At 35.6% G+C, this 23,189-nt stretch overlaps 1 protein-coding gene across 1 annotated transcript in view; it reads right to left on the bottom strand.

The window, feature by feature from the left end:
• The window catches only part of SLK (STE20 like kinase), a 46,210-nt gene that overhangs the window by 5,842 nt on the left and 17,179 nt on the right, over positions 1–23,189 (bottom strand). Inside the window, exons 2-14 of the mRNA XM_080347431.1 lie at positions 19,102–19,266; positions 16,716–16,764; positions 15,858–16,007; positions 13,475–13,547; positions 13,067–13,261; positions 12,298–12,379; positions 11,233–11,361; positions 7,874–9,295; positions 6,601–6,731; positions 6,201–6,324; positions 5,744–5,923; positions 3,628–3,720; positions 222–351 (exon numbers count right to left, since the gene is read on the bottom strand). Coding sequence (XP_080203557.1) covers positions 222–351; positions 3,628–3,720; positions 5,744–5,923; positions 6,201–6,324; positions 6,601–6,731; positions 7,874–9,295; positions 11,233–11,361; positions 12,298–12,379; positions 13,067–13,261; positions 13,475–13,547; positions 15,858–16,007; positions 16,716–16,764; positions 19,102–19,266 — 2,923 coding nt within the window. The remainder of the gene's footprint in view (positions 1–221; positions 352–3,627; positions 3,721–5,743; positions 5,924–6,200; positions 6,325–6,600; positions 6,732–7,873; positions 9,296–11,232; positions 11,362–12,297; positions 12,380–13,066; positions 13,262–13,474; positions 13,548–15,857; positions 16,008–16,715; positions 16,765–19,101; positions 19,267–23,189) is intronic.

Here is a 23,189-nt window from a genome sequence, read left to right as displayed (position 1 = left end):
GGTTCAGAAAGTACAATGCAATACTTTCTAATGGACCTGCTAGTGTATGTGTAGAAGTGGCCTACAAACACATTTTGAGAAAAATGCTATTCCATAGCAAGTGGGTTTTCTACAGTTCTAGATTAGTCATGAAGATCTTTCAGAAATTTAACACAGACTATTGCTTTATTAAAATACAACACATATATCAGCTTTTAAAGAGGGAGCCTGAGGCTGGATACCTCTCATGAGCTGCTGTTTGTTGTTGAGACAATCTCGTTCAATAGTGGCCAGTTCTGTCTTCTGCTGCTGAATAATTTTCTTCAGAGATGCATCCAGTTCTTGTTGCTGCTTCTGCACGAATTCCTGCTCCTGGTAAAGACCAATAAAAGTAAATTAAATTATGTTCTTCTAACCACATTACATTTTAATGAAACTCCCAGTTCTCTCAGCATTAGCTATATACAAAAACAAATACACCTATGAAAACTTGAGCTAACGTGTCACTGCTATATAATTAGGCGTCTCTTGTATTTTCTATGTAGAGAGTACATACAAATATATTTGATGCTCAAATAACACCTTCAGCAATAAGACCAGAGGCAACAAACTAGCCAGCAATCTGCAATTCGTTTGACCTCTTGCCTCTTCTCAATACAAGCTGCAGGTTCAAAGCTAGCAAGAGACAAGCACCCAATATAAAGTTAATTATGCATGGATGTAAGAAAATAAAAGTATTTATAGTTATTTTGCTTTGGATGACTAGTTCAAGCCTGTTTATTTACACAGTTGGATTTCACATTCGTGTTTCAATCTTAAGTGGTTTATTCTGTCATGAATGCAAAGATATTTAGGTTGGGAGTTCTGCAAGACTGCTACAAAGACACCTGATGGCTTTTGCAGGGAGTACATCCTGCAGGACTTCAGGCTTGTCACCCCAGAGCTGAGCTGGCTCCTCACAAAGCAATTTGCTATCTGCCTGATGCAGTCCCGTACCACCTGCATCTCCCCGTTACCCGGGGTGTTATCACTGCGTGGGATCAGAGCATGGAGAGCAGGCAATAGTAAGAATCCCCCTCCCATGCCCCAAGACCACAGCCTTGCCGTTCTTCTTTGCAACTATCCAAAAAACCCCAAGCAAACCACAACAAACGCACCTGCAAGCATGCAAGCGTGCATACACACACTCTTTAAGAACAAGAAATTAAAGCAGATGTTTCTACCATGACATAAAGACCAAAAGAAAGGATAACAGCAACGTCCTATCCGAGCCAAGGTGGCAGCTGAAGCATTTGCTGTTATACATAATGAGCAGTGTTAAAGATGGTCTGTTGGAAGGAAGATGGGATGAGGCAGGAAAACAGCACCAGGCTACAGATGATCAGTGGAAGGGTCTTCTGAGCTATGTATTTTTATCTTATTACTGAACCTATGCTACTTGCTAAAATATTTGTCAGCAACAGATGGAATTAAATGTTCATTAAAAGCACTCTTTATTATGACCAGGAAAATCCTGGTTTTCATTTTTCACAGGAAGTTAATTAATAGATGAGGCTTTAATCTCTCCCAATGGACAGCAGAGTTACACTTAAACAAGTAACAATAAACCAGAGGTGGAGTAAGTTGGTGTAAAGTCAGTGACACACCTGAGGGCACAAAAATTAAGTCAGATATACCTAATCAAATATATGGACTGATGAAAAATACTGTTGTTTCCCTTTCTAGATGAAAAGGATAAGAAAACTACAAGTTTTTTATTCTGGGGGTGCAGACACATCATTAACATTGTGTTTCATTTGCCAGGAATTTTTTGATTTGGAGGGAGCGGGGGGAAATCTCTTCTAGAGTAGTCATGATCAAAAAGCAATTATGCTTGAGCTTTACTCAGTCATTTAAATATCATTGTTGCTCTCTCTACATAGTAAATCTTAAGAAGTTTTGTAATTGCTGGCACTATAAGATAAATCAGGCAACCTCAAAAAACCCTCTGGCCTTTCCACTTCCCACATCTACTCAAGTATCACATATAATAAAGATTGTGGACTTTGGTACTAACGAACATGCTGGATGGTGAAAAAGGCAGATAGTGCAATACAGTCCATCTTTTTAAAACTACCACTTGGTTTTGTCCAATAACGATCTTAAAATAAACTCAGATATCTTTAAAACACATGGTTTCACTGCACACACAGCATAGAAGTCACACATTTCTCACATGTGCTGAACAAATAAGGAACACCAGAGAACAGCGTCATGTTGCATTTGTGTGAAACTTCAGTGTCTTGCTCAGAGTTAATAACTACTGTAATTTTGATATTTTGACTACAAATAGGGCATAATTACATACATTAGTGCTAACTAGTTTGGAGACAGCAGTGACATTGATCAGCACATATGAGCAGAAGAAGAGAACACACACAACTGGAAGATTAGGGAAATAAAACTTCTCTTGTTTCACATTTTAAGACTTACATCCTGCATTTGTGCGTTGAAAAGCGTACATGAAGACAACTGAAAAGACTGAATCATAACCTGAGCAACGCCCTGTGGGACACAATGTACTTCCTATGTCACAATATAATGAAATATAGCTCTGTTCTTAAAAAAAGAAGAAATTAGATCTACTTTGTTAGTAATATACATTTAAAACGTCAAGGCTAATCACACAAAACTAGTCACTGACAGAAGTTCTAGATATTCTAAAACTAAACACCTGCAACTTGTCTAGTGTTGCTTTATCACTCCAGGTAAGGACATTTTGCCTTTAAAACTGCCTCTTTCACCTCTCTTAAACAAATTGGAATCAGCAAAGGAAAGAAACTAAGTCAGTACGAACACTATGAAACTGTAGGGTTTTAATTGTTTCCTTTAAAAGTTGAGACACACATCCTCTTCACATATCCAACTCAACCACATTCTATCCTGGGAAATCCCCTCTTGAATTAAACACATAATCAAATAAAGTTGCTATTATTTTCTACTAGGTCATTCACATAAGCATTTAATCTTTAAGTTACTCAATCCAAACCTGCTCTGTCGTGGTGCAAGCTCACTCTGTACAAGCTCTGTACTTTGTGGCCATCACAAAGCCAATATTTTTCTAAAATACTCACCCCCTTTCTAGCTGGGTCGTATCAAAGTAGCAAGTCTGAAGGCATGAAATCACAGATGACGTCTTGTAATGTTTCCATACACCTACACTTTGACATCTGAAGAACTTCATTTTACCTTATCTGTTCTATTAACAAGACGCCTCATGCTTGAATATGATATACATTTTCCTGCCCTGCACTTATATTGCTCAAAACTGACTGTAACCTTTATAATTTGATGGACCTATGGGATACTTACCCCTTATAAAAGCACTGTAATGCAACTTGCTGTAGAAAAACACTGTGATTTCTTTTTGGTACAGAATACAAAATATTACACTTAAGAGCACAAACCTGGAAATGGTGGTTCCTACATTTCTAGAGAGAACACTCTATGGGATGTGATACAGAAGTACTTGAAGACACAGAGCAGTGTGTAGGGGGTTAGTTTGAGTTAAGTTCCATATTCACTCAACAACAACAAGAAGTGAAATCATCAAGCTGTGTGAATACTGCTGCCTTTTGTATTTTAGTAGCTTGAAGCTGCCATTGTTACCTGAGCATGCTGGCTTTGTGCAAGCTCCTCTTTCTTGCGTTTCATGAGCTCTTTTCTCAGCTCTTTTGGTGCTTTGTCCACTTCACATAAAACCTACAGTGTATATAAGCATGCAGAAGGTGGCGAAAAGAACACTTTCTCCACAGCAAGCATTATCGTGAACATAGGACATGCAGGTCAAGCACTAGAGGTACGGGAAGCGTGCATTACTTCAGTGGCAGGGATGTTAGTTTAGTGAAAAGAGCTTAACGAAGAGAGAAGGAACAACACGTGCTTCGTGTCGGCCAGCGCAGCGCAGGAGGTGCGTGCCAGCCTCTGTTTGCATGCAAATGCTGCCCCATGCTCCCAGGAATGCCGGCCCCTTGCTTGCGTTTCCATGCGGCAGCTACAACAGTCAAGAGTGAGGAAACCACCACCTGCCCAAGCGGTGCTTTCTTGAAGCACTATGGCAACAGGGCTGCAGAGCACCTTTACCTCATGGTAAAGCTGTGAAAAATAGTCGGAAGTTTAAAATAACTTCCACCGAAAACCAGCTATTTCTAACGCTGTCTCAAACATTAGTTTGTAAGATGCCATTATTAGTGCCTCCAACCACAAATGACATCTACACGGGATGTGTCTTTAGAATAATCAGGCAAGCAGATAAAATATTAAGTGGTTGGTTCTGAATAATTTAAAGGCAAAATCCACCAATAACTAAGTATGTTTTCAAGAAACTTTTCATGACACGTGTGGAATGGAACGTGTTTCAGTCCAAGGTGAATTAGACTAGATTAGTAGAAAGATTCTAAATATAACCTGGCTGATTCAACTGAGTATTCATCTGTTAATTTGCTGATGTGTTTTTCTTTCTTTTTAAGAATTTTTAAAATGTAGCATTGCACAATCCAGTATAGGATGGGTACTTTTAGAGTACCAGCTGCATTTTCCTTCAAACTGTAAATCATCTTCTTAAGCTTTAAATACAAAACCATGCATCTAAAACCAAATGTCTGTTTAATAGTGGAAGAATCATCAGAAAACAGAGTCCAAATCACCACATGCTATTCCTGTTTCCATGATAGAACTGCTTTAGGCTCAGAGCAATAAATTAATTTCTTCCCGCTTTCCCATGTAGGACCCAATCACCAGTAAATAGCGAGAGACTCAAAAATGCAAGAAGTACCGCAAAAGAAGAAAAAACGTTATTTACATACGAGCATATGGTTCAAACTGAATACAACTTTTTTATAAATGCAGTTTTGTTCTACAGGATCATACTACGCAAAAGCATGGACAGTACAGATTTCACAGAAACCTCTGTGAGTCTAGTATAATAACTATCAGAGCAAACGCTAGAGCCATTTATGTACAAATGAGCACTACACAATTGATCTGAAAGCTAAATAAAACAGCTTTTAGGATGCAAAGTCCATATGGAAACACACCACCGTTTCTTACTCTAATCAAGCAAATTAATAGCGTAAGATGTCAGTGTAAAATGTCATTCACTTTGCCTTAACTGTATGACACATACAAAATTAACTGTAAAAGATTGTAGGTTATCCAGACTTTTCTCTCCTGGCTTTCCTTTTTGAGATAAAAAACTAAATCCCTATAACTACTGTCGCTTCTTATAAAGAAATTCTAAACAGCAGCACACATTCAACAAAAAATCTAACAAATTATTCTAACAAAGAAAACTCCCACATCTCTGGAGTTTAAGTGGTTCTCAGTAGTCATCAAGACCATATTTTCTTTGAAATGTGAGAAGTATTTATTAAGTAGCTATAGCTGGGTTTCTTTAAAGTAGATATCTCTAATATTTTTCACAATGTTTAAGAAAATACTTTTTCACAATTTAATATTTAAGAAAAAAAAATTAGAAGAGATTCTGTGAAAAATTAAGTCTTCTACTTTGGTGATGTTTTCTAGATTAAGACAACAGCTAAGTCTTCCTGTTAGCTGTTTGTATTTCACTTTAGGCAGTAAAACAAAAGAAATAACACTGACTACTAGTAACCATTCCACAACTGGGTACAGCACATGAGGTTGACGAGGCTTCTGGAAGACCTAGTCTCAACTGTTTGCTATGTCCGTACTCCTTACTTCCTATGTTATCATCATTGTTTCTTACCTCCTTTTTTTTGTTCTTCAGTATGTTCTGGAATTTAGACAATTCCTTCTCCTGTTCTGCTTTGATGCGTTTTGCTTCGTCTCGCAAACGATTCGTGTGTTCCTGCTCCAAGCGCTCTATTGTCTGTTTCTGCTGCTTTTCTAGATTCTCTATTTCTTGATCATATTGTCGCTTTTTACTCTGTAAAAATAATTTGGCATTTTGTTTTTTTCAGAAAACTAAATTCTGTACAATGGAGCGCTGTCCCACAGCAGTGATGGCCATAATGAACTGTTCTGGCAGGAGAGTTCTAGCACAGATGCTGGGCACCCCAGAATGGAAAACACTGCCGTTTATTAACAAGAATGAAAACTCAGCTATAGCCATCACAAAAGGAAACACTTGATTGCTGCTGGTAGCATTCTGCCTACTCCATCAAGATGTCATATATTAAGAGCAGCAAAACCCAGAAACTCACTGTCATTTCCTGCTCGCAACGTCTGTACATCTGTTCTCGCTGCTGCAGAAGCTTATTACTGAGTTGCTGCTGGGCCCTCTGCTCCTCCTTCTGAAGAAGTCGCAGCTCTCTTAGCTCTTGACGGCTAATAAGGAAAAAGAACACTTAATGTTGATGGGAAAACAAAAGAAGTGGAAAATTACAGAACATGAAAAAAGCATCTACACCTCACATCCAGTAAAACTCATTTTCAACTGACTCTCTTATTAAGAAACACTTTGCAGTCTTTTCTACTAACAAAATAAAGGAAATTAATCCCCAAATATTACAGGAATAAGATAATTAGCCCCTTTCTTTTATTCAAGGAGAAAAAAAAATTAGCTGCTAACCTCTTGTAAATTTTACTTTTAAACACACTTACCGTAGGAATCGCATTTCTTCGCTTTTTGAGTCATTTTCGGTAACTATTTTTGATGTTGTTACACTCACTTCTACTCCATCAACAACAAACTTCCGAGTTTTCTTTAATGTCTTCTTCTGTCTTCTAGTTTCCTGAATAAAACATTGGTAAGTTATTCTGTTTTTAGTCAAGTTACATCTTTTTTTCTTCTTTTTCTTAATATTAAATTACTTCAAATATTTCTGTGGAGCCCTGCCATATAGTAATCAGGTGTTCTTCTTGTTTTTCAGGTACCTCACTAATCAGAAGTGAGAACTTGAAAAATTCTAACGTACTGAAACTTTCTTGAATCAGCAAAGGAAAACTGTAATTGCTGGAAGAAGAAAAAGATCTAGGTAACCCCTAAACAGAACTGATGCATTTTCATTTTAAAGAGCTGAAGACAGTTGCAATTAACTGTTTGCTTTTGACCATCATTTTCCCAGTCACCAAAAAAAATATTTTATTCTGAAAAACAGTTCTGAAACAGAATAGCAACTTACTCACCTATCTATTTCTGCTTTAGAAATAAATTAAATGAGCAAGTACATATTTTTTTATTCTTATATATTTGTCACAAGACAAAAATAGAACAGGAGGGTTTATTTTGTTTCCCTTGAACCCATGGTTACACAGTTACTATCCTGGTTTGGCTATAATCATATTAGTATAAAGATATGAAGTTCATAATCTGAAATGTGCTTCCTCGGAATAAGCTCACTCATACTGCATGACTGCATTGATATAGAACAACCACAGGAGTACAGTGTTTGGCATAAACAAACCTGAGAGGCTGTCTGCCTGAAATCTTTTAAATCTAAACAGAGAGACAGAAGGATGGAAGTGACAGAAATACAGCAGAACATTAGATGTTGTAAGAGATTTGTCTGTGCAGTGTAAGGTACTGAACTAGACTTCTTGAATATCAGCTCTTGAACTACACCATTCAAACATTCACCTTTATTGGCAGACTTCCCCTTATATGCTTGTCTACACCTTTAAAATACAATTATGCAATAAAATAAGAAAATAATTAGCACTTCTTTAGCTTCTAGTTTTTCTGCGTAACTGCACAAAATCCAGACATTGTTAGAGCATGCAATTTAGAATACTTCGGTTTCTACAAAGTATTACAGTCCACACTGTCATACTAGTTTCTCAATTTTCTTTGTTGCAGAATTCAAACTTGGAGATAATTTTTAGGGCAACACTCACATAGGATTTCATATAAAAATATATGATTGCTTATACTTACTTGTAAAGATATTGATCCGGTCTCTTTGTTTTTACTAAGGAAACTAGAAATCGACAAGTTCAAATCAATGCTGCTGTTATCAGCTGTAGAACCTGTGCCCGAATCTGCGTCATTTTCCTTCAAATTCTCAGATTCTAGCTGCTGTAAAGCTTCAGTATTGTCTTGATTATCTCTTTTGACTTTCTCCTCATTTTCTTCAGTGCTAATACTAATACTGGGAACTGGAGTGACTTCAGAGTCATCAGCTTGCTCACTAGCAATATCTTGATGCTTATTCTTCATTATTTCATCAGAAGTAACTTCCAAACGTTCTTTGTCTACCTGAACGGTGTTTTCCTGGATCTTGTCAGGTTTGTGCTCTTCTGAATTTTGGTCCATATCAGTCAGTTTATCCACCACTTTATTAGAAATATCCTCAGGCTTGCTCTGTATTGACTTGTGATCTACGCTGTCTTTTCCAGAGTCTTTCATCTCTGTTTCCTCCATGTTATTTCTACTACAAATATCTTCATTTTCACTTTCTGCCGCTTTCTTGTCTGCTTTGATCACTGTATCTTGGCTTTCCGATGGAGTTTCTGCAGAGCTGATTATCTCGTGGACCTGCTTAGCCTGACTTTCCACTGGCTTATCCTCCGCCTCAGGTGTTTTATCCGCAACACTGATCTGTGTTTCAGCAATCCCACCTATCTCCTTAATGTTGTCAATTCCATGCTTTATTAGTTCCTTTTCTTCATCAGCCACTTTATCCACAGCATTAGGTAGAGTTTCTGTAGTGGCGTCTGTTATCGCCTCTTTCTGAGCTTCATCCTTCTCTTCCTTTTGCTCTGCAGTATCTTCTGCAGGGACCTTTTCTTCCTTACTTTCCAAGAGATCTGTTCTGTTCTCCTTCTCCTCTTTTTCACCAGTTTCCTTAGAAATGCATTCTTCAGTTTCAACACTATTTTCAGTTGTAGGTACTATTTTCAGTTTATTAACTTCTGTCTGTTCATTTCCTATGTCATTTTCTTTCTCTGTTTTTAGGTCAGGTTCATCCTTTATTTCTGATTTTGTTACCAAGTCAATTTCTTTCCCTCCTTTCTGGGGTTCCATATCTTCATGTGGTTTTTCCAGGCTTTCCATGTTCTTTTCAGCTGGCAATATTTTGCCTTGCTTATCTTCACCACTTGGCACAGAACCATTCTGCACTTTCATATCACCAACAGTGGTATCACATATGTTATCAGCTGTTTTCCTAAATTTAATGTCCTCAGATTCATCTCCCGTTGTTTTGTCATCAAGAAATACAGTGCTGGCTTTGTCCTCAATTGCATTACTTTCTGTTTTCTCAGAAAGAGATTCCAGAAAAGAGGCATTTTGTGAAAGTTTATCCTCTTCAGAGCTGGCAATACTAAGGTCAGAGGATGCACGCTTGTCTGAAGGTAACTGCTAAAAAATTGAAGAAAGAAAACTAGTTAATCATTTTCTAACTCAATTAAAGCACGGTTCTACTGAAGAATACCTGAATAGAAAGGAATACTGTATTTACAGGCAGAGTTACATAAATTTGATAATCTCAGAGTATTTCACTTGGTATTACCACAGAAACAATGCACAAACTGCAGACAAGCTGTGAACAGAACAGTTTCACAAGAACCTTCTTCCATTTCTGATAATTGAATAAAATATACTGTGACTGAGAGAAAAGTATCATGGTCAGCCCTTTGCCTCATGCTTAACAGAATCTTCAAGTATTTTTCCAACTACGTTGCCTTTTTTCCCCCACCCTTAGTTCAGTTCTCCAATAGTCCCATCTACAGCTGGATTTGAAAGACACACATCTTTGTGCCAGTCTGGCCAGGAAGAAGCTGTGAAGCTTTAATTAGTGCAGCATTGATAAAAATGCAGTATTAAGACCTTCTGCTGTTTCATAAAAAATAATATCTTTCCTTGTGTTCTTTGTTAAAAACACCTGAAAAAAAATTGGTCTGTTTTTTAATCACAGTGAAACTCCATTAAAAGGATGAAAACATTCAGCAGATCTGAATGAGCAGCAAATACAGATTTAGAATAGAAACAGTTACTTAACTGTAGCAATTGCTTCTGCTGGAATATGAATGAAGGCTATTGGATTACATACAGACAAAAAGAATACACCAATAAAGTATCATTTTAACCATAATTGCCCTTCCACTCTTCAAAGTGACTGCGATATTTCTGTGTCTATATTTACTGCTAGAACACTGTAATTTGCAGATCAGGCCTCTGATTTGCCATTGGGAACACATGAGGGTTTGGTCACACATTTCCTACATTGATGTTTTTGTAAGCATGCAGAAAACAATTCCTTTTAAGTCAAAAGTGCATTTAAAGTATTTCCTCACAGCTTAGTGTAGATCTCCAAGCAGTTTTAAAAACTACCACAATAATGCAAACGCATCTACCTCACAGTTTTCTAACCTGCTGCTTGTGTCGAGACACTGAACTGAGTCACAGGGTGGGCTTCACTCCAGCCCTCCTGGGAACCAATGGCTCAGTGGCTGATCAGCAGAAGGAGGTGGTGGCTGATGCCTTGGGAGATGGACAGTACGTCCTGGAGGAACTTGGTGGGAATGCACGGTTGGAGATCTGCTGGGGTGGACGGCACAGTGGCATGAAGACCAGGGGGTGTAACCAGCTTGGTGAAGGGCAAGAGGGGAATGGAGATGTGCTGCTTGGGCGTGTGGCTTCAGTACAGTGCTGGTAATGGCAGCTACTGGTGGTCACTGTCCATGTTCACAGCGCTTGAGCCCGTTAAGTCGGAAAGCACAGTACCCACATACTCTGCAACCTACGACCATGTCATTGAATTCATGGCTTTGCCCTTTGAGGAACTGAATTTGCGTTGCAAGATTCTTAAGCAAATTCACAAATACACTCAAAAATGCAATCTTGACTTAGTAAAATATTTTGCTTTTGTGTTTCTTTAAAATCACAAACTTCATTTATAGCAGAATCATCACATACCTTCTTTAATGTTTTAAACATCTTAGGGAATACAAATACACATTTACTGATTCATCTAGTCATCCTGACTTAAACATTTATATAAAAAAACAGTACCCAATTTTTAAAATTCTACATTACATATACATGTAAAAATAAACAAAGATAATATTAGTTATCACGTAATATTATTTATTATTGGTTCTTAAGGAGTTTAAGAACGTGTTAATTTTGAAATTGCTGACTACTTATTCTGTAATAGGGTTACAGTTTGTTTATGTTGTTATTCTTAGAAGACTTGATGCAAAAGTTGGGTAGTACATCAGACACTGAGTTCTCCATAGGAAACTGATGATTGAAACTAACTGCATATTAAAAAAAGTAAATATTAAACTGACCAGAGAATTTTCTGTTTCTTCTTCTTCATCCTCATCTTTACCATCTTCCACTTCTTCTGTAACTTCAGCCTTAGCTTCTGCAATCAGTTCTCTTATTGGTTTGTTGGACGTTACAGTAACAAATGGATGCTTGCAAAAATTAAACAAAAAATCACTGTATTAAGTGGAACGTTACTTTTATTCTCTCAAAATCAAAGATTCACAGATAATATTAATCATAACTGTCTTAATGTATATTTTCTACAGAAGTTTTAACATCAAAATATTTGTTAGACTACTTACACAGTATATTTGAATATGAACCTGCTAAAATACAAATAATTAATTTATACTGACCTGTTTCACAATCCAAAGAATAAAAGTAGACAGATTTTTTAAACGGTTATTTTTCCTGGAATCGGGTTTCATTTCTTTTCTGTTCCACAGTTAACTTATTTTCTGATAAACTTTATGTAGAAATATTCTTTCTAGAAAAAGTCTGCTTTGTCTTTAGAACAACTTTGCCCAACAAGAACATAGAATTCTACATTTTTCTGTAACAGGAAGCAGCTACCTGTTGTTCTCCTACTGTCTCAATCTTCTTTCTCTGCTTGGCCCTGCTGCTTAAGTCTATTCAACATATGCCGGATGTATTCTGGATAAAGTAAATGCGTGCTGACGTTAAACAGAATCAAATGTACCCAGTCACATCTCCTCCTGTTTAGCTATTCTGCAGTGACAGCATTATAGAGGAAGGCTGAGCCCTAAAGCTTTTAAAACACCTGTCAGCAATTGACTACTTATGTAAATATCAACTTCACCCATTATGAGTATCACAGTATAATTTAAATACTCACGCAAAGTAATTATATTACATTACAATACGTAAACAATAAATTTTGATTTGCACTTGGTATCATTTAATCAGCTTTTACCAAATAAGGATCAATACTAGAATGCTAAAACACGTGTATGAACACTTAATTTGAAATTATTTAAATAGTTACTATAACACTTATCTGCTTTTAAAAAATACAAAATACGTTTGCCTTTAAACAATAGTTCTGAACAATTAACTCTTCCTACCTGCAGAAGTTGAGTTGCGCTCCACCTTGCATCTACATTCTTTTCCAAACATTTCTTCAGAAAATCTTTAAAATCTGCTGACCTACACAAAAAGAGAACAGGGAGGGATTTTTCTTTTGTCTTGACATCAAACTAGCACATAGTGAAATATTCTTTTGCTTCTACATGCATGTACCTTGCAGCTTCAGGTCCTTTTATTGATTTACAAAACACACAAAGATAGTACAGGAATGCAAAGACTAACGTGGCACAAATACCATCTTTAAAATGTTTGTCTATTTACAGAAGGGTTTACTTTTGGCTCTGGATTTATAATACACCACACTAACTGAATACACATTCACTTACTGAATCACGTTAAGACATTAAAATGACCAAATAGATAATGGCTTTTAAAAATGTTTTCTTAGTATAAAAATACCTGTCTCCTTCTCCCAATTTTCTTTTTCTTTTTCAGATGATCTTTAGATATTTTACTATATGTGCAAAAATCTATTTTGCAATCTACACAATATTTCAGTATAAAAGCTTCTATATAAAACTATGACAAAAAGACCATTGTCCCAATTATATAGGGAGATATATATGTATGCATGCATGTACAAGCACATATATATAGCATATGTACCTGATTTTATGAATAAAGCTAGTCCTATAAAGTTCAATAGGTCTATGCCCGTGAACATAAGTTTAGCAAATATATGACTTGGCATCCCTCATACTCCAAATCTACAAACTGGGGTATGAAAGTCATAAATAAAATACTAACCATTTTGAAGGCTGTGCTAATGTAGGTGGATCAGATTTCGCTATCTTCAGAAGCACTCGCATTGGATTTAATTCGTGATGAGGTGGCTCTATTTGAGCCATTTCTATTAAAGTAATGCCCAGAGACCAAATATCAGCCTTGTAATCATAAGGTCTGTCTTTAGAGGTCTCGCACATTACTACTTCTGGAGCCATCCTGCAAAGAAAATAATGAAGTACCTGATTATAAAATGCATTCTTATCTGTTCTGAAAAAGGTTCTAAATAGATGAATTCACTGAAGCACTTTAGGAAGCACATTCTACTTTCAATATATTTACACTACATTATGTCAAGCTTGTAATATTAACAACAATGGTAATATTAAGATACTAGTTCATACTAAAATGTTACCAGAATAGAGAACTTACCAATATGGTGTACCAATAAAAGAATCTCTTCTTTGTATTGTTCTTGTGTTTTTAGCTGATACTCCAAAATCCGCTTAAAGTAAACAGTAAAATGCTATTAACTGGGTGGTAGAAAACATATTACATTTTTATAATTTACAATTGTCTTTTAAAATGTTGTATGTTCCAGATAAAACATTCTGACGTATTAAAACTTTAAGGTGAGATTAAAATATTTGTGTTTTGATAACTGAATGCCAAGGTCCTATAGCATTTTGAAGAACAGATATTGAATAAACATTATTCAATAAACAACATTCAAACACTGGTAAAAAAAATAATGCTACTGTTGAGTTGTGTGGGGCAACGCTGATACACCTGTTTACTGTAGGACTAAGTGTGTTAAATTATTTTAATTAGAAAAATGATTTCTTTTACCTATGAAAGCTGTCTTCATCAGACATGCCATATTAGCTCTCATTAATTCAACAGCTCATCCAATTTTTAATTTCAGGATTCAAATTCTAATAAGCCTAGGTTTTCCCTTTATCTTACGTGTTTCTTTCCACATGACTTTTCACTTTATATTAAATATCTGAAAGCTCATATATGCACCTTTAATATAACATCCAACCAAAAATGAACTTTATCTTTGCAATTAATACTGCTTGAGCTCTATAGCACTACAATTCTCACTTAGGAAAAAAAAAAAGACGATAATTAAATAAGTGTTTTATCCTTATTATAGATATGACTTTCTTAACGAAGATCTAGAGATTAGAGCAAAAGGACAAAATAGCCATATGTTGCCATCTCTAATCTGTACAAAATTACTTGATGGGCTCAACACTTGAGAAGACTGATTTCACTCTGTGGGGAAAAAAAAAGAGCCATTGGTTCAAATGCAAAATCTGAAATCTTGAGGGGCTACAGAAACTGAAATAATAAAATTCAAATTGTTCTAAAAATAAAATGCAATTAAGGAAATTTATTTGCCATTCACATATTTGTAACACAAGGAATTACCCATTTCTTTGTGTACCAGAAGCAAAATACAAATTGTTTAAAAGGAGCAAAATGATCTTTTGAGGGATGCTGTACACTTTTCAAAACTAAAGGAAATTTTTTTTTAGAAATCTTAATTAGCAAACCTGAATACAACACTAAATGTATGTGTGGAAGAAATCTCTCTGTAGTGTGAACTGTAAAGTAGTATCTTGAGCGCCTGCACAGTGCTGTGCATCAGTTAAGCTTGATAAAAGCTTAAAATAGTCCCAGTCCACATGATGAGGACCCAGGTCATGTGAGGTAAATAAAAAGAACAGAAACATATGATTTCTCACTGACCGTGAGACTCTTGCTATGATCTGTGATTTGTTTTACAGTAGTATCAAAAAACTAAGATAGTGATTCTATTACATTCATAAATAAGGCCTCTAAGACTCAGTTCATCACTAAATCTTCAGGCTTTCAAGAAAAGCCAAAATAGTAAAGTTACCCATACTTTGTGGATGAAGAGAAAGACACATGCAAGTATATCTACAAGTAATAAATCTGTGCAAGGGAATCCACGCAAAAAGCACAGATAAGCTTAACTGACCAATCTACAAAAGCAGGTTCATAAATATTCTCAACTTCTTAACAGACACAATGTACTATACCTTGTAGAGACACCACGATCGATACAAGCTAGATAGCAGATATAGTATTGAATTTGGACAAGTCTTGCTTGCATTTAAAAGGAACATCTATCTGTAGCAAGGCTGGGATTTTATAGTCCCAGTTCACTGTGGTGATCTTTTGATTCTCCTCACCTTTACCCTCTGCGCACTTTACATCTGAAGAATTACAACTAATCACGTCTGTCCTGCAGAGAGAAGTGTTTGAAACCTGAACTGAAGCTGATATGTCATAGAACTACGACATTAGTAGAGCCATTGTAAAAGCTGACAGCCTGTACACATTTGCCCCTGATGAAGCTGTGAACAAAGTAGATCCAATTTCTGTCTTTTCCTAGCTGAATGAAGGGATGCTGTTCACCACCAGCTGTCCTTTTGTCAGTTCTTCATGGAGGAATCCTCATGGATTCCATGCCACATCAGGGGAAAATGTGGATGACTACTTAAATTCAGGTAAAATAACAGGAATCAATAGGAAGCTTGTATTAACTTTCTTCCAGACTGTTCTATCTTAATTTCAGTGCAACGAACAATTTAAAAAGGCATGAAAAAACTAAGTAGAGTAGTAAAGATTATTACTTCTCTTCCTTTCAATAATGGAAGAGACAACAGTACTGATATATAAGTAGATAAACACTGAACTCTGCCAAACTACAGCCCAAGGAAAACACAATTACAAGACCTCGCAAGGTTCAGAGAAGGACGTTTACATGCAACCCGCTTACCTAGTTTAATGTCTCCATCTAATGTGAAAAGAATATTGCCAGCTTTTAGATCTCTGTGGATGATCTTATTTTCATGCAAGTAGTTCAATGCTTCTAGTGTCTGTCTGCACACCACTTTGATCTGTGGCTCCGTTAGTGGCCTTTCAAGCTCTACAAGAGACAGAAATAAAGAAAACTTTTTTCCATTTTATGATGTTATATGTTCACGGTAATCAGTATAGAAGTATATGTGAAAAATAATCTGACAGATTCTGAAAATCATATGTCAGAAAAACTTCTATCTTAAAACATTCGTTCCTTTCAGTAAAAATTTCATGCCTTGTACCCAAAACCCTCCTCGTCACAAACTATGTATATCTGAACTGCAAATAAACTATACAGTTAGGAGACTGGTTCTTTTGTACAGTAGACCAAGATGGTAAAGACTAGATCCTTTACATACTAGTACTAGCTTTCACCTAATTTGTGGAATAAACACAGAAAAAAACTAACTTTAAGCTTGATGCAATATAAAAAAATTATCACAACATAACTGGGAAAATGGCAGGGGAAGAGGAAGAATGAGATCCTGAAAGGGGCTCATATAGATTATGGTATAACAACAGAGAGCTCCATAAGCATATAAAACCAACTCATCACATTCACTTAAAGGATCAAGACAAAAATGTGTTTTGAAAAGTAAATAAGCCCTTGAAAAATGAGATAATCTAATTTAAGAAGTTAATTAAAAAATGCCAACATTCAACACACATGGCACATTCACATATTTGCATTTCAAAACAGTATACATGTGAAACAAGTCTTAAAATATAAATTATAGTTTTAAGATATTATTATTATTTGAAACAACTTATTTACCCAACATTACTGCATCTACTGCTCCACCTGCACAAAATTCGATCAGGATCTGTATATAAACAAAAGAATACACAAATTACAAATTAAATAGTTCTGCTGAACTGAAGCATTTATGAAGGAAGCTTTATTGGGAGACTTGAGTTTCAGACTATTTAGCCTTGACCAATTATTTCACTAGCCTCCGCAAAATATTGGTACTGTTACCCACTAAAAGTAGGTCTGTGCTGCTCAAGCAAATTATTTGAAAAATGCTTGGAGATCCTCACACAAAAGTCTTAATCCAAAGAGAAAATTGCATAATAAAACTTATAAAACATGATAAAGCATCTTGAATCTGGCTCATTGTAATGTGATTTACATAATCCCTGCAAACTCATTTCTCAATTATTAAACTCTACTTCTATAGTATTATCTCTGACTGAAAAGTCCAAGGTAAGAGCTACGTGATTTCCCAGTAGCAAACGTTATCTCCTCTATTGTTTCAGATTGGATGGAAATATATGAAAATATGGAAAAATACCCTTGAAAGTTACAGAAAACAAGTAAATTCTGATGTTTACATTCATTTTCCTCCATTTTCATTGAAACTTACAAAACATTAAGACCTTTATCCCAGAATCTAATAATAACAGAACAATTCCATCTCCAGTTCTCAGTTTCCATTTGAAACAAAAATAAACTGCAACTATTTGGAGACACAAACTATGCTGGCATGTAGGACAGAAAGAACATACACAAAGGAGAAAGAGAGTAAACAAAGGAAAGGCAGAGAGCAAGAATGAAGAAAGGCCATCCAAGACTGACACCTCACTCTTCTTCTGTGTTTTTCTTCTTTAATTTGAACTTTAAACATTAAATCATAATATTCAGTCTGACAGCTAATAGGTTTTTCCTGTCAGAATCCTAACAGTCACTATTCTGGAAAATAATATATTAATTTTTTCCTTTAGAGTACTTTTAAAATCAGGGCCTAACTACCCATAAAAGAGGAAACCTCAAATTATACCTTATAGCGTAACATATATACACCACTTATGTTACATATTACTTCAAATTACTATTATAAGTACTCCTCACAACAATGGTACTAACAAACGTATTATATAATGCAACTCTTTGTAAATCCTTTAAACCATTATTCCATTTACATGCTTCTGCATATCTAATGCCAAGTCAGTTAAGTGTGGGAAATCGTAAATAAAGAATTTCTTTCTCTAAAATTTGGTGTTTGATCTGATAATCTGACAAAGGTCTCTTAGGTAGAGAAACTGTTTCTAAAACTGGAAAGTAAAACCATATTTTAAGTGCAAACATCATTCTTTTCTTTTTTCCTCCACTAAATTTGTTTACTTACCACATCATTATAGCCTTCCCTTTGCTGCTTTCATGCCTCTGCATTTCACTGTAACTATATATCTACTATTTTATTTTAAAACTACTTACTCCTATCTTTATTCTGCCAGTGAAGCCTATCCCCTCAGTTTCACATTCTGCCTTTGTGCATACTTGCTTCCCTGCTGACCTTTATGCATGGAAATTTTTGCACTATTCCACTGTTTTATACAATATCATTTTACTCTGCATTCAGATCACACCAAGTTTTCACAAAGCTTATAAAAATAAATTTATATCAGGAAACATGTAATTACATTTCCATTCTTTTCATGCTTAAAGAATAAAACATATTTACAGGACTCCAAGGAAATTTTATTTTACTTGGTTTTGATATCTCTTAATTATGTTCTTTTTTAAAAAGAAAGTATTCTTTTTAAAATTCCAAAATTACATATAAATATTGCATTGTATCATCTCAAAGAATGAAATGTATTGTCATAGCTAAAGCTATTCTGTGCACAGAATATAGCAGAAGAGTGACATATAGCATGTATGTCCACTACACTTCTATGTCCAAACATGTAGATTTTAAGTAACTTATTTATGGTTCAAGTCCTGGTAAACTGTCCTTCCTGAAAGTACCAATGAGTTCACTTGTATCTAAAATGCACACTTCACAGGCTGACCTTTTCAGCTATGGATACTGAGTTTCACTCTAAATTGTGCTGATAAAATTAAATTCAGAGTCGTGCTGTTACAAATAAGCACTAAGACCTCTCTCTACTCACAAAAATGAACTACTAATTTCCAAATTATAGATTCAATCTCCTGACCAAACGACTCAGTGTAGCTCAATTTTACAGTGAAAATTTCCTAAAAGTCATACTCACAATTTACAAATTAATTTTGAAACTGAATAGTTATCACAATAGTGATGGCCAAGAAGAAAGGTGATCCATAAATGATCTTTTAATAAAGCCAAGGAAAAAAAAAGTCATTTTAATAACCTTTTGAAGTAAGTAAAAGCATTTAGACAAGAAAAAATACCTACCCACAGATTGTTTTCATAGTAGAAAGCGTCTAGTAGCTTAACAATATTAGGATGGTCACAGGATGCTAAAATATCAATCTCAACCATGTAATCTTCAAGTTCTTCTTCTGATTTAGTATCAATCACCTTTGCAGCAGCCAGTACTTTTGTTTCTTTGTTCTGAGCCTACAAAAGAAAAGTCAAAGCAAAGATGTATGTGAATTTCACCAGATAATTGTCACCAGAAAAAAAAAAAACAAAAAAAACCACCAAAACACCCTCTCGACATTTCTGTACTATTTTCCTGCTTCTAGTTTGCTTCTCTAGAAAATGAAGATACCTGCATATTAAAGACTAGATAAATTATAGCAGAAAAGGGATTGAATAACTTTTCTCAAGGTCACAAAACAATAGAAGACAGGAATATAAAAGTAGGTAATTCTGGTCACATTCTTTAAACCATCATGCAGTCAATGGCTTAGTGTCACTACTATTTTGTACTCCTAAGATGAACTTCTGTGTTGCTCCTCTATAAACAATCTATTAACACTTGGCAAGGAGTATTAAGCAGCTTCCACCCTCTCATTTCTCACTGCCCATTCTTGCCCTTCTGATGCTCCCCACGTTGTGGCAGCGCAGCTGTTCACAAAGCCACGCAGAAAACCAGATCCCCTACCAGTAATCAGGAGGTTACATGGTTCTTCAGCCAGGGTCTGTATTCTAAGTCCAACGTTAAAAAGCTGCCAAGCCATCATTAACTTGTCTGGGCATTTTACTCTCCTTGCTTCAGAAGTCTAGGAGCACCTCTAGAGACGGCTACTCATTGAAGTTGCCCATGCTGAAAATGCTGCCACAGCCTGTACTTTATTACTTCCTATGTTCCAGTTTGAACCCATTACCCCTTGTCCTATCATTGGTTGTCACCAAGAAGGTTACGTTTGAAGGAATACCATGACTTGGAATTCAGTAAGCTCTAAACAAGAAGGTATATTTTCTCAAGCCATCATAAAAACTCGAGTTTGTCAAGGCATTTCCACTGGTTACCTTTTGCCTCTGAATAAATGAAGCTGAGGACTGAAGTCTACTTCACCAATTACAAATGAAGATAATGAAGAAAAAGCCTAGATTTCCTCCACCTAGCTTTAGACATTCAAATGAAGTTAAATGAGAAGCAGGGACACACAGGCTCTCTCCAAAGCAGCAACAGAAAAGAACCTGTAGGGGCAATTCTGACTCCTGAGGTGAAGCATCACAAGCTCACTGGGTCCTGTCTCTGCTGGTGCAGCTGTTGCAGGGGCATCTTGGCCCCAAACCCAGTTGAGATGAACCCAGGACAGGACACAGCAAGAATCCCAAAACCTGACTTTGGTCATCTACTCTTGTTATACTATTATCAGACAAAAGCTGTAAAAACAGCAAGTAAGAATTCTGAAGAATTATTTCCAAGGTCTAAATATTATTACTTTCACAGCCATAAATAATTCTCTCAATGTGGCAAAAGAGAATGAATGATTTGAGACAGATGTTCATAGAATCATTTTGGTTGGAAAAGACCCTCAGGATGATCAAGTCCAACCATAACCTAACTCTAGCACTAAACCATGTCCCTGAGAACCTTACCTACATGTCTCTTAAACACCTCCAGGTGACTCCACCACTTCCCTGGGCAGCCTGTTCCATTGCTTCACAACCCTTTGTTTGAAGAATATTTTTCGTAATATCCAATCTGAACCTGCCCTGGCACAACCTGCAGCCATTTCCTCTCATCCTGTCACTTGCTACTTGGGAGAAGAGACCAAGCAGTAATAGCAAAACACACTTAAAAAGCTCAATCAGCCAGGACTATACTTATGCCGAGGGCATAAATTTTGTGATACACATGTAACATTTATTTTAATCTCAATATTTTTTGCTAAACAAAGAAACAACCAACCTTCCCAACTGTAATATTTGCCCTCCCATTTCCAACAACAAAGATAAGGGATCTGTATAACATTATTTGAAAACAAACTACTAGGTAGTTTTCCAATACACATTGTAATAACAATAAGAAAAAGGTCTGTTTAATAACACAAACATATTTGTTTTGGTTTCATGTTTTATAGCAGGAATGAAAGACCAAACTTCCTATTGTAGAGCTGCACTGTAAATTAAACACGAAAGGTGAAACAGATGTCTGACTCCACAACCGAACCAGACTTGGTAGTTTTATATGTGCTGGTTATTAAAGCACCATTCTAAAGAATTCAAATATGATCTGTAAATTTACTTTTTTGAAACATGCACGGCCACACACTCACCACTGTACCTTACAAGATGAATACTTAAAACAAAATCTGAAATTCATCTTTACACAAATTTGCATGTAAATCATATAATGGTAATAATCTTTTGTTTAAATAAAACTTTAAAAATCTTCTTCATAAGGTAAGAGTAACAAATGTTACTGTTTTCAGATTCAGTTTCACCTTTGAGAGAGAGAGGCATTGGTGAATCAGCATGCATCATTACATGCTAAGGAGTTTGCTGCATTTACAGCATATATTGCTTTTTTTTCTATTGACAGACTATTTTGTATTTTGATTTTTCCCAGATCCTTTTCTTGAAGTAACTAGAAATCTGCTTTGAATAAGTTTACTTTATTTCTTCCTTGTGGTAGCTCTATTAAAACACCTCATTAAAACTCAAAAGTCATTACAGAGACAGTATGATTATCTTTATGAGCATCTTAATAATTATAAACAAAGCAAATGTTAGCCTTTGTTCTGACTTGAGATAGTAAAATTTTGTAGGTCTAGATCCAGACTTTTCTTCCAGATCTTAAAAGAATAAAGCTGTAGAATAAGCATGTTTCCTCTGGGTATTTCTGAGGACTGATAAAACATTTTCGGTATATATGAAGTTACACCAGAAAATTTAAAAAAATAAAATATATATATATATTTTTTTTTAAACATGATTTTAAAAGATCTTTTTGAATAAGACATTATTCATCTCCACCCTACAATGCACTCCATAATAAATACCCATCTGTGAGACTTACTTTAAGAAGTATGAAAGAAGTACGCTCTTTTGAACTGCGTAGGAAAGGATTTTACTGTTTGTGCCTAAGATTTACATAGCGCTGTATTGTATGCAGAAAAAACAAAACCAACACAACCTCTGGATGAAGAGGAACAAAAAACATTTATAGCTTTGTGTGGGCATGTTTGTTTTTTCTAGACTTTGACTGAAGTGTTTCTTCTGCCACATAACAGTCTCCAAAGGACCAAAATGTTAGTGTGGATGCAGTCTTGATTTGCATATACTCATTCTGCAATCGGGTACATGAACATTTAAAGTCAAATAACCATCCATGTTACTCAAAGGTTCTGCCCTTTCCAAATATGTCCTGTATCAGTAGCCCAGCCATTTATTCCTCTATTTTACCTCCCAACCACCAGTTCAAGTTATTCCAAACACTCTGCTTAAATACATTTGATCTCCTTCTACCAGATGATTTATGCTTCAGTCCTATGCTAAGAAATCCAAACTGGCATCTTCAGTGGTTATGGTTCAATCCTACCTCATGCAGAGACGAGGAACAGGGGAGAAAGATTTTCTTTCTTTGCATTAACAAAATTGGATCTTCTCAAAAGATTCTTACACAATCAGTGAAAACTGAATTTGAATAACTAATTCCCCCAAGATCTGACTAATGCAATATGACATTATTAACTATTACATGCAACAATACATAAATATTGCAATCCTTCCACCAACACTTCTGTTTGGATTATAAAATTAAGGTTACTGCAGCAAACATTAACTTACAGAGAGATAATATGCACAAGGGGATGCCAAACTATATGTTACAGCATGGTTCTTGCAATGGATAGCACAATCTCATTAGCAGAAAATGCACAGAAAAATACTCTTATTCTTCGAATTCTAAGATAAAGTACTTTTAGAAAGATGGATTGCAGGTTTACATAGAATAAATATGATCTTGTAAATTAGAACTTGCAAATTGCTTTCTCTCTGAACCCAAATCCCTCACACTAAAATGGCAATGACATCTAATGCACAAAAATATTGTAAACATTTGAAAACATATCCGTATGAGAAAG

Source organism: Nesoenas mayeri (assembly GCF_963082525.1).
Source record: "Nesoenas mayeri genome assembly, chromosome: 7".
In the NCBI taxonomy this organism is placed as follows: Eukaryota; Metazoa; Chordata; class Aves; order Columbiformes; family Columbidae; genus Nesoenas; species Nesoenas mayeri.
This window is presented reverse-complemented; position numbering and strand designations above follow the sequence as displayed.